The sequence below is a fragment of the Labrus bergylta genome, chromosome 3, assembly GCF_963930695.1.
Source record: "Labrus bergylta chromosome 3, fLabBer1.1, whole genome shotgun sequence".
NCBI lineage: Eukaryota > Metazoa > Chordata > Actinopteri > Labriformes > Labridae > Labrus > Labrus bergylta.
In genome coordinates, this window is record NC_089197.1 from 35484226 (window position 1) to 35496652 (window position 12427).

Below are 12427 nucleotides of genomic sequence, written 5' to 3' on the forward strand. Positions count from 1 at the left end.
CGAGAAAATGTCCAAAAAGTGATATGGATGAACTAATTTATGCTTATAGATGGGAAGCCCACTTAAACAGATAAATTGAATAGTTTTCATTAATGAATTTTTCTGTAGGTGTTGTCAAATATGCATTAATTTTAATTATAATCAGCTGCTTTAAGCCATTCCAAATAACTGGAAACAGAGAGTAAAAAATACTGGATACAGACAACAAGTTCGAGCAGCTACTACAAGGTGCCAGAAATGGCTATTCAAAACAAAGATAAACAAAATAATTTATCATTTCATTTCACAGAGCAGAGGCCTCACTGCTTTCCCTCATACAGTCTGCAACTATTGGGAAGGAGAATTTAATAAATGAATACCTTGGAAACAATTTTTACAACAATGTACAAAACAACAACAATTGACTGATACTCTAGAATTTGTCAATTTAATATAATATATAAAATTGCCTTTAGTATGGCAACGGGTTTAACATTTAAGAATCATCACTGTGTAGATTTTGTAAAGAGGAGGAGGAAGATCAGATGCATTTGTTTTTCTATTGTTCATATGTTGTGAGTTTTTGGACCAATATACAAAATTGGCTGAGGCTGCATCACATCTCCTTTAGAGTTGTACCCTTAAACATCTTGTTGGGGGTTCTCGATGAAGATGGTCCTCAGATAATAAATACTATTATTCTGTTAGGTAACATCTTCACAAAGCTCAATCAAGGAATAGTTTGATTTTTTGAGTTTAAGAGTGTAACAAATTATTAACAATTAGTTGTATTTATAATATTTTTTGATGATTTGTACCTACATATACCCCACACTGAGATTGGATGATGTGGCTTTCTGAACTAGTTCTGAAAAAACCTGCTTTCAGTGGTCTTACCTTGAAAACTTGCTTGGTCCTTCTCCATCTTCGTCATCAAAGTCCATTCTAAAGAACAACCACAGGAAGTCACAGTTACTATTTCTTATTTGTCTGAGAAGTCTCTTTGTATGCTTATGAAAAAACATGTGGTGTAAAATGTATATCCACAGCAGCAGCACTTTGGATTGACTGTTATTTCTCATCAAGTGACAAACTTGAGTATTCTAACAGGTCTATATTTTTTATCTATCCAACAGTTGATAACTCCTACACAGCTTCCACCAAACATATGGAGAACTCAGCCAGTTCTAAAATAAGCCAGCATGGGTTTATGCACACTGAAGTAAACACTGAAGACACTCATGCAGACAGACATGTTTGTGTTGATTTAAATACAGAAAAACATTTCCTGTTGTTTCAAGTAACCTTAACATTTGTTAACTCACCCATATGAAATAAATAAGCAAATAAATTAATAGGTACATAAATACTAGAGGTGCAACAATTCTCGATATAATATTGAACCCGTCAACACGGCATCTTGGTTGAATACAACTGTTGGGAATTGCGGTTTTTCAGTAAGTAACTAGCTTACATTGTATTTCTTTTCAAAAACGCTCTGTTTGTGTGTGAGTAGGGCTGCAACAATTCATCGCCAAAAATAAATAACAAAATTATTCCCAGACGAATTAAACTGTACTTGCTCTCATGCTTATATTCTCCAATTCCAAAAAAGATTTAATTTATGTTTTAGACCTTTGGAACGTATTGCCAGAAGTTAATTCTCTTTTTCTGGGCACCTTGCATTACCTTATATGAATGTCATTTGATTGAAGGCATCTCACCAATAACTTTTAGAATATTTTATTCATGTACAGCATATATGTATAATAGGGGTGGGAATCACCAGAGGTCCCACGATATGATATCATCACGATAATTGAGAACGTTTTGCCATGCTGAGAATTGTGAAACAATATATTGGATATATACATGTTGATTTAACTGCATATTATGTCCACAAAATTAAACTAAATCAAGAAATGTTTTATCAGATAAGAGAAAATACATTGTTCATCACACTTAAGTCTTTCTATTTCCACACAATGGGAGTCAAGCCCACAGACTGACCAACACTGTGGTAAAAGTGAAACCCTGTAAAAGGCTGCATGCACCTCACAATCTCAACTGTAAATATTTCTGTCTAACCGAATTTAACTGGACACAAACATGTATGAACGACTTTAAAATTGCAGTAATATTTAAAAATGCAACTTGTTCAAAATGAATTGTGCATCCACTTCGGCAATTAAAAATTAAAAACGCATATTTGCTCTTCAAATATAATAATAATATATTCAAATATTGATACTTAGCGGCCATTAACTGATATAATATCACCACGCAGAATATCACGATACCATGCTGTATCGACTTTTCCTCCCACCTCTAGTGTATCACCACATTATCTTCCCAACATTCTCTCCAGCAAGTGTCACTATTTTGTGTATACTCGGATAGAATGAATGGTGTTCTAAAATACCTTCATTTATTCATCTTCTGTGCATATTCCTGCCAATAGGGTGATCTTATGTAGCAGTCTTTGAAGCTTTTTTTTGAGGTATAATTATGTCCCACTTGTCGTCGCATTTCTCTTTATTTTAGCATAAATCTTCAAAGTTACTTTGCAGAAATGGGGTAAGTGGGTGTTTATTATTTTATTGTTTTGTTTTATTCTATGCAGATGCTCTGACTTACTTCTATGTGACATCATGATGTACTGTCTGCAGAAATTTAATTTAAATTAAAAAAAAATAATAATAATAATGAACTAATTGTGCCTCCTTTCTTTTGCTGTGGGAATTTAAGTTTTACTCTTGGCTTCTTTTCATCCCATATACATTTTCTCAATAGCCCCTCCCATACATTAAAACATGAAGTTGCTATGTATAGTGGCAGGTTCTGAAATGGAAAAAGCAAAATATGAATTTAAATAAAATTAGTTTTTTCAAGTAGAGTGAGTGGTAACATTTTTACAACGGCAACATCAATTTTTCAACGGCTGAGCGCAGGTTTTAAATCATGGAAAGGCAAAAATGGTGATCATGATTATAATGAAATGAATGGAGCAGGCCTACTAAACAATACTACAACAACAGAAACAAAGTGACCTGTCACCTGTTTGACCAATAGCCAGCACTCATGCAAAGCCCTGTATTCAGAATGGTTATCTCCAAAGCAGTTCAGCAGTGAGTATACTTACCCTCCTGATCTCCTCTTGCCCCCCCGGCCTGGCATGGCTCCTCCCATCCTCACTTGGCTGGTTCCAACAGCTCCCTGCATCGGGACTGTGCCTGGTAACTCACTTCCAATCTCTGTTAGAAATATGAAGACAGCATATGAGCAGAGGGTTAGCATTAGCATACCATTAAACTATGGGTTTCCTATTTGTATAAATATAAGAAAGATTTTCTGTTTGTTTTCAGCAGCTCTTCTAAAAGCAGGCTTCATTTGACATACATTGAAATAGAAAATCTTGGCTAGCTTAAAGTTCTGCTCAATTCACTGGAAATGGTTTGTGTGCCTGAGCTGCTCAATGCTGTTTGCTCTGAACACATTTGACAAAGGTTCATAAAAAAAAGAAAGATAATAAAGATAAAATGATTACTGTGCTGCATGCCATGTTTTGCTCTTTTTTGTTTTGCTTTTTTCATGCATCGTAAATGTTTCAAAGTGTTAGTTGTGATGTAATGGTCATTAGAGTAAATCCCAATGTCCTCAAAAAAAACTTACATTTATTTGTATCTATTATAAATAGTAAGCCTGTAACAGTCAATCATACATAGCAGTATTCACACCCCAATCCAGGCAATGATAATCGTTCATTAAATCAAAATGGATGCGCTATAAAAAAAAAAAAAACGTTGCTGCTTGATTGCGAGATGTTTCTCATAAGTCCAAAATAAATCAAGCATTTTCTTTTAACATAAAATGTTCAACAATTATTCTGAGGGTAGCAGCTTGAATATTGTTTATATTCTTTACTCTGTGAATTTCAGTTTCCCCCTTGCAAACAGTATGACGTCTAGTCCTTTTGTATTTCAGGTGGACAAACAGAAGTGTGGCGCTTTGTATTTGAGGAGCTATTAAATCAAATCACAACACTCAGATGCTCGTCATTTAACAACTCCGTAGACTCATTTCAATCAGAAATGTGAATCAGAAAAGCAACAATTCTCTATTCAACCATTTGGTACGCCATCCACATAGGCTACTAATAAATTAGAGTTTAGTGTAAGGAAATACCTCCCCACTGAGTAATCACCATGCACTAAAGTTGGGAAAGCCAACATCACTACACACATTACCTATACATGGATTTCCCAACGTAAGACATAACGTGACGTAAATAAACAACGTGGAAGTAGCGGCCGAAGCAACAGAGTCCACTACACGACGTTATAATGAGAATATTTGTCTTTATATCAATGCTATGTGTAATCCAATGGAATGACAACATCCACAAAAGAGAGGAGAACAACATACTGACCAACAGAAAACACAATGCAGACGTTTAATTAAGTGCACAGAGATCGTGTGCAGACACTTTAGGCAGTCACTGTTTATAAAGGTCATTCTCTTTTCATTGGCTCAAATTGAAATCTCCAGAGTATATGCTGCCGTGTTCAGACATCAGCTCACTCTGATATTCTGTGGATAAAATACTCAGAGTCTGGAGGAGAAACTCTGGGTAAAGTCTGCACAAAAAATGTGTCTGTTTGTGTTCACACACAGACTGAAGAACCTCCGGGTAGACTAATCTCCAGAGTTTTTCAGGACATTTCTGTATGTGTGAAAAGGGTTTTAGAGAAAGCTCATGAAGATTAAACAAATATATTTTAAAATACTGAAATGTCTTCTATTTCTACATGGCACTAGACATAATTAAACAACTTTGTTGCTTCAAAGTCAAATAAATATTTTCCTTAACCCCTCGCAGTTCCTGTAAAATGTGACTTAAACTCCTAAGAATGTACTAATAACAGGCCGAGTCAGGAAAACATGTGATCCGGTCAAACGTTCGTTCACTCTCATCAGGTCTACAGCTAACTTAACAATAGCAACGCCATCTCACAGTCTGCTAAAATAACTTGGAAGGGAAAAACCACATTTGATATAAATAAAAATGCAATATTAAAATGTACCCCCCCCCCCAAACTCTACTGCCCAGATATTGCATCATTCTGTGGGAAACAGAAAAGTAGTCAGAAGACAGAAGACTAGGAAAGCACTTTATAAGCTCAAGTCCAATTACTATTTGAGTAACACAAAGTGCTTGTTTGTATAAAATAGTTAAATAAACCTTTGCGATATGTTTATTGTGAAAGCTCATATTGCAATAATGATAACATTGTGTGAAAGATACGTTTGTGTTTGTGCACTTGCTTAACAATGGCATACACCGTACAATTGTATTGTCAGCTCATACTGTACAACTGAATCACTTAGGACGCGTGACCAGAGCCCGTTTATGTGCTCACACTGTACGACATTGATTGGTGGACACGATCTGAGAGTTCAGTTCACATTGAAAAAATCATGACGTAGCATTCACAATGTTCAACACAAAACTCCCACAGATAATGGTTGATTTCAGTTGTCTCAAATGCACGGCTAAACTAAACACACAACCAAAATATCAAACATATAAGAAATTAATAGGACGATCTGAAGCAGCTGATCAGTCTGTGATGGGCTGCTGCACGACTGACGCTGGGGGATCGGGGGGAAATTGGCCTGACTTCAAAATGAGTTGTACGACTCAAAAATCTGTTCTAAACTGGCCTGAAATCCAAAAAGAAAGAAAAGAAAAAAGATCTGACAAAAGACAATGGGCATAAAGCAGAGTGCACTTAAATGTAGGTTTCCTTTTTTACTTTCAGAAAGTGTGCCATTTAATGGTTGAAATATGTTTATTTTTCTGAAGGTTCATCCCATTAAAAATATTCTTATTTGGGGTATTGTTAATGAAAACAGAATATTTTCTGAAGATAAAAATTATTTTTTCTTATATTTTAAATTTCATCTATCATTACATTTTTTGTGAGAGCCAACACTTCGGTTGATTTGAATTCAGTGAAGACCTAGTTGTTCCTTTTGGCCCCCCTTATCTGGTGCTACTATTGGTGCCATTTTATACAAAATAATAAGTATAATCAGCCAGTTTGTTGTCCACTTTGAGCAGCACAAACTTCTTTTCAGAACTGCTCAACTATTTCTTAAATTTGGAGACTAGTGTGCAATAATTAAAAAAAGAAAATGTAAAGGGCATTCCCAGCTTCTCTCTACCTTAGTGTGACTGCATTTGTGATATCTATGAGGGCACAGGGTCTCCTGCAGAAGGACACAGGTGCAAACAATGTAGTTTCAGCACTAGGTCATGAATCAACCTTGACTCTTCAGAGGAGTTTTTCTTCAGAAATGAAAAATTAACATATGTTTGTGAATGAGGCCCGATGTCTCCTGAGTACAATAAGATTCTAATGCAACTTGCCTCAAGGTCAATTTAGATACAGAGTATTTATGTAGCATTTGTTCCATTTTTCACTGAAGGTTAACTTCATCCCATCAGTTTCAAGCTAACAACATTGTTCCATTTTGTTCTTACTCCTCCACATTGCAGCTAGCTGTTGCATTTACTTTTAGAATGTGCTGCTGCAGTAAATAGACACACACAACCCTTTGTAGATCATTTCACTTGTCATGTTTAACATGCTCTTAAAGCAATTGGATCTGGGTGACAGCCAGCCGGAGATTATCCTGGGATAACACATCCCTGGGTATCTGACCTGAGGTCAACGCACTTGATCTTTCTGCATGCCAAGGGTAACAGTGAGGCTGATCACAGATCTGCAAGCCCACTCATTCCTAATGCTGCTGTTACTGCATTAGGAATGACTTCATTCCAACTGGGTGCCATTAGTGACAAACAGCAGCAGCATGTAGCTGCAATGTGGAATTACTGGCACCGGGATTTGCTGAAAAAATGCTGAAGAATAAAAACAAATTACAAAGAAACTTCTAGTACACAGTAACATGCTAGATTTGCTACTAGACATGCTACACAGACTAAATTCAACATCATATCAACCAGTTCACTGCCATGAACTGTATGAACACAGTGTAAAATACAGCTTATTGGAAACATTAGCAGAGGTGAGCACAATACATATTGAGTATATTCTTTTAACTTTCAACGACCACCTTTAACCTCTATTATTGTCTTGTGTCACTTGTGCCTTTGTATTTTATTTGTAATTTGTCTTTCTTTGTTACCTGCCTAGGGACAACATATGGAAACTAGCACTTCTGCTATAATCTGGCATTTTTACAGCTGTAATTGTTACAGCTGTTAATTAATATGCACTGTCTCTAACAAATAAATAAAAACTTAATTCATTTAAAAACGTGTTCTAATCTGGGAGGACATGCTAACTTAACTATAGGCTTTATGTTGCTCACTGCACACACCTGTAAGACCCCCCCCCCCCCCCCCTCCCCCTCTCAGGAAACCAGTATTGGAAGAACATCACACAAGAATAAACTTAAACATTACCAATTTGAAGTTTGTCTTTTTAAACATTGCAGTTGTTACATATTTACAAGAACTCACAGTAAACCAGTCAATCAGCAATTTCACAGAGGTTCCTCTTTTCTGTACCTAAAATAGTGAACAGCACATTTCTTATGTTTTACTTGGTGTCTCATGAGCAATACTTCAAACAACACGATGGTTTTAAATGAATCATCAAAGCCATTTTGTTCCCTCTGACACGACACTCACGACAACAGCAAAGACGAAGATTCAGAGATTTAACTCAACAGTTTTTACTGCATAATGTCGAATCCTAGTTTGTGTTTAATAACATAATGAACACGGCTGTCTGGTTCAGGGGAACACGTCGGCCTAAGGGTTAAGCAGTGGGTAACGATTTTCAAAACAACCTTTGTATCAGAGAAGAGCTAGCACAGGGTGCGTTAGCCACACTTAGCTTTGCAAAACGACAATAAGGATAGAGATTACGCAGATTTGTTTTATACAGGTCATTTCACGACAAGTCGTTTCCACAGTCGGGCAGATAATTTGGCTCCGAAGATGTGAAGAAAGGCTGTGTTGTTTGATGGGGGAAGGGGGATGCTGGAGCCAGGCTTCAGCGGCCTGCTTCATCTTTAGCCCTCCTCTGTAACAGCACATTTAACTTCTAGATAACACCACTATCCTCGACACTAACACACTAGGTGCTGACTTACCTGACGGGTTGACCGCAGTGGGAGTCGCCATGTTCCTCAGATGTAATATATATAAAAAGCAGCGATGGAGATTGAGCACAATAAGGCTAGTGAGCCCCCCCTGTGAGACTGTCGACACTCCGCTGGATTAGCACGCAACGCCCGGTCCTACCGATCACATCCGTCAATAAAAAACAACAACAATCTGATTCAAACGATTTAACAAAGGCTTTTTTCCCTCACAGTAATATTACCAGTGTATTGAATGGAAATGTTCTTCCAAACCGCACTTTATAAAATGCAAGATATAAAATGTCTGAATGGAAGCACCGCGAGATTTTGGTATGCTTGCGTGAATAAATTTAGATTGGTGCAGTGATGGAAATAATGTAGAGATGGCCTGCATGGTGAACATGTGGGTCTAATGCTGCCTATTCATTTAATTGAGACATTTTTTTATGCTTTTAAGTTATATATATATATATATATGTGTGTGTGTGTGTGTGTGTGTGTGTATATATATATATATATATATATATATATGTGTGTGTGTGTGTGTATATGTAGATGTATAGAATAGAATAGAATATAATGACTTTATTGATCCCAAACTGGGAAATTGTGGCGTTACAGCAGCAGGTTGTCCAAACACACAATATGAGTAAAAAACACAATATTAGCTAATTTAAACACAATATAATATTAAATACAAAGTAAATAAACACTAAAAATATCAAAACTAAGAATGAGAATATGTACAACCAGGATTTAACTAAACATTACTAGTCTTAAATATGAAAAGATTAAATATGGAAGATTAAATGTAAATGTGCAAAAACAGAGTCATAAATGGACAGTATTGACATAAGTTAAAGTGCATAAGTGTAGACATATTATAAGCAGAAACTATTCAATATAACGGAGAGTAGACAGACAAATGACTGAACATGAGTGCAGGGATAATTTGTGAATTGAACATGTGCAGAACAGATTACAGTATGGAGAGACAGACATTATCATGATGACAGTTCTCTGCTTGCATGAGGTGAGCTGTTGTACAGAGTTATGGCCTTCGGTAAGAAAGATTTGGTAAACTTATTTTTTTAAGGTTGGAGGTTCGATCCCCAGCTCCTGCAGCAACATGTCCGACGTGTCCTGGGGCAAGACACATTTGCTTCCTCTGCTTTGTCGGTGGCATGTGCATGTGTATGAATGGGATAAGTTACTTCTGCTGAAACCCAGTTGGAGGTGGAGCCAGGGAACGATCAGTAACATAGGATGATGCAAATTCAGATTCTTCAAAGACATCTCTGTGAAATTGATGTATGCCAGATATCCTGAAACATTGATTGGATGTTGGTTGGGGTTGCAGCCAGTCGGTCGGTAATGGCTGCAATTCTTGGAATGTCATATATTGACATTTTCTAGTGTTGATGTGCTTCATTTTTTTTAATATACTTTATTTTTCATTTGTATTTTACAAGACACACAGAAGAAGTGAGGGCTAGGGCAAGACAGTATGAATAAGAGCAAATACAAGAATGTAAAAGGCACAGGTAAACAGTATAATGCATGGTACATTTTAATTATTTAATTATAATTAAAGTACATTTAATTATAAAATATATATATTTAGTAGTCTTTATGTTTGTATAAATCCCATTTTCTCCAATATTCTTCTCCCTTCTCCTTTTGAAGTCGCAGGACAAAAGTCATTTTTTCCATAAAGTTGATGGAAATCTTGATGTTCCTTAAGAGTCTCATGGTGGGAGGGTTTCTCTGAAGCCAGCGACAGAGACCTTCAGGAATGTTTCCAAGGTAGAGGGATGTAAAAGAGACATCCAATGTAATGTTCAGAGTCTGAGATTAATAGTCTCACATCTTTAAACAACTTAATGGTAAAGTTAACACTAGCTTAGCATCTATATAGATACAAAACACGTCCTTTCTAAAATGAATACACATAGTATCAACGTTTATACTTACAGACATTGCATTAGCGTGCAGGAGTAGAAGAAACATGTGAAACTACTGAGCTATCCAAAGTGCTGCAGCCAACTCACTAGCTCATGCTCTACTATTTTACTTTCAGTTTGTGACAGGAAAAGTAAGGTAGATAAATACAAGCAAACACCACAAGGTGGCACTGTAACACAACAAGTAAGATGTCCTTAAAGGGATACTTCCACCATTTGCATTGAGCTTTGTATCATTAGAAACCTGGTCATATTTTTGAATGGTCGTGCATCCCGCCCTCATTTTACCCTGAGATGGGAAATCTTTGTATTTCTAAGTCTGAAAAGGAGCTTCCAGTAACGCAAAATGAGGATCTTTGCGTCATCCTCTGCGTTGATGTAAAACAAGTACAGTAATTTAAAAACACAAAAAAATTGCTGAAAAATAAAAAGGAACCTGAATGAACGTTAGGGTGTCTGAGGATCTTTGCGTCACTGGAAGTTGTTGTGGTTAGCAGGGTGAAACTACAACGCTAGTTTCTCATATTTTCGACCACTGAAGCTACAGACCAATCACAGATCAGTAGGTGGGAACTCACTCCCAGAATCGAAACTTAACGTCCGCCATATTGCTTGGAAGCTATGCTAACAGGCTCTATGGAGAAAGCTGATAATGGCGAAAAAATCTAAATATAGCAGCAAGATGGTTGCTGCTGACAGGCTGGTCTTGCCGGTCTTGTGACACAAGACCGGCCTGTCGGCAGCAACTCGCGGCTATATTGTTATATTGAGGCCAGACATGAGGCCTGCCTGTCAGCGGCGGTGAGGATGAGGAGCCAGGGCCGGCTCAAGCCTATGGACACAGACATAGAGTCTGTTTTCTGACAGGAATTTCCAAGATCAATTCTGGAAGAAATCTCTGAATCAGTTGAGGAAACGGTCTTATGTGTTGAAGTAAATATGTCAGTAAATGTTTTTATTACTATAATTCTACTGCTATATTGTATATTTTGTAGAAACTGTATCGATCAAATTTCCCTCTGGGATTAATAAAGTATTTCTGATTCTGATTCTGAAATCGAGGACCTTAGTGGGAGTGGCCTGCGGTGCTGTGCATTCTGGGATTTGGTGTCTTTCATCCACATGAGCCAAAAAGACACTTTCTGCCTTTTCTCGGCCAAGAAGGCACCAACTTCAAAATGTATTTCACATTTCTACTACATATATGACCCAATGTCAATACAGATTCATGTTTCAACGGGTGAAGTATCACTTTAAACATTACATTGTATGGGGCATAACACCTTGAAGCACCTGATCCATGGCTCTTTGCCAGATTGCTGGAGCAGAAGGAACACCAAAGACGAGCCTGATGTACTGAAACAGTCCTTTACGAGTGTTGATTGTGAGGAGTTTCTTGTTGGATTCCTCGACCTCCGTTTGTAGGTAGGCTTGTGCTAGGTCGATCTTTGAGAACTTCTCCCCTCCTGCCAGCGATGCAAAGATGTCGTCAATACGTGGCAGTGGGTACTGCTCAGTATGCAGCACAGGATTGATGCTCACTTTGAAGTCTCCACATATGCGAACAGCTTCAGCCTTCCCTTTCTTCATCACAGGGACAATGGGCGTCGTCCAATCACTCCATTCAACTTTTGACAGGACGCCAGAGGCCACTAGATTCTGTAGTTCAGCTTCCACCTTTGGACACAGCGCATACGGCACTGGACGGACTTTGTGGACTTTTGGAGTTGCGTTTCATCCAACTCAATTCTTGCCTTTATCCCTTTTAGGGTGCCTATGCCTTCTGCAAACACCTTCTTGTGAGTGTTGAGTAGCTGTGACAGTTTCTCTGTGGCACTGTGCGAACTATCATTGTCTGTTCGAGCCAAATGTAGAGCTTTAATGGTCCTCAACCATTCTCGGCCGAAGAGTGGCCCTCCCTTTTTCAACACATACAGCATCAATTGCAGTGTTTTACCCTCATATGTCACTTTCACTTTCAGTTTACCTGCGGGGCGCACTTTTTCACCTGTGTAGGTCTTGAGCCGCACGGAGGTCCTCAGCAACGATAAGTTGAGGAACAGTCGCTAGTAGTCGGCTTTTGAAATGACAGACAAGGCTGACCCTGTCCATTTTCAGTTTTATGCCAGACACATCTGGAGTGATCCAAATCATTTCCCTGTCGTCTTCCTCGGTTATGTCATGCAACTTCAAGCAAACCAGCCCAATACTGTCAGACTCTGATGTTGATCCACTTTCACATGTTGTCACATTATGCACATGTTTACCTTTGTATCTTGGCTTTTTATTTTTGGTTGACTTTT

The 12427-nt window shown here is 37.7% G+C and overlaps 1 protein-coding gene and 1 long non-coding RNA gene across 2 annotated transcripts in view; both read right to left on the reverse strand.

Annotated features, from left to right (window-relative positions):
* Positions 1-8481, reverse strand: part of arnt2 (aryl-hydrocarbon receptor nuclear translocator 2) — a 37705-nt gene extending 29224 nt beyond the window's left edge. The window contains exons 1-3 of the mRNA XM_020641422.3: positions 8170-8481; positions 3122-3233; positions 877-924 (exon numbers count right to left, since the gene is read on the reverse strand). Of these exons, the coding sequence (XP_020497078.1) occupies positions 877-924; positions 3122-3233; positions 8170-8200 (191 nt within the window). The 5' untranslated portion in view covers positions 8201-8481. The remainder of the gene's footprint in view (positions 1-876; positions 925-3121; positions 3234-8169) is intronic.
* Positions 8482-8730: 249 nt separating this feature from the next.
* On the reverse strand, positions 8731-10266 carry LOC136178513 (uncharacterized). Its single transcript, XR_010665917.1, has 2 exons — positions 10135-10266; positions 8731-9947 (listed from the first exon to the last, which is right to left on the reverse strand). It is a non-coding gene; the product is annotated as an uncharacterized lncRNA (long non-coding RNA).
* Between the last annotated feature and the right edge of the window lie 2161 nt (positions 10267-12427).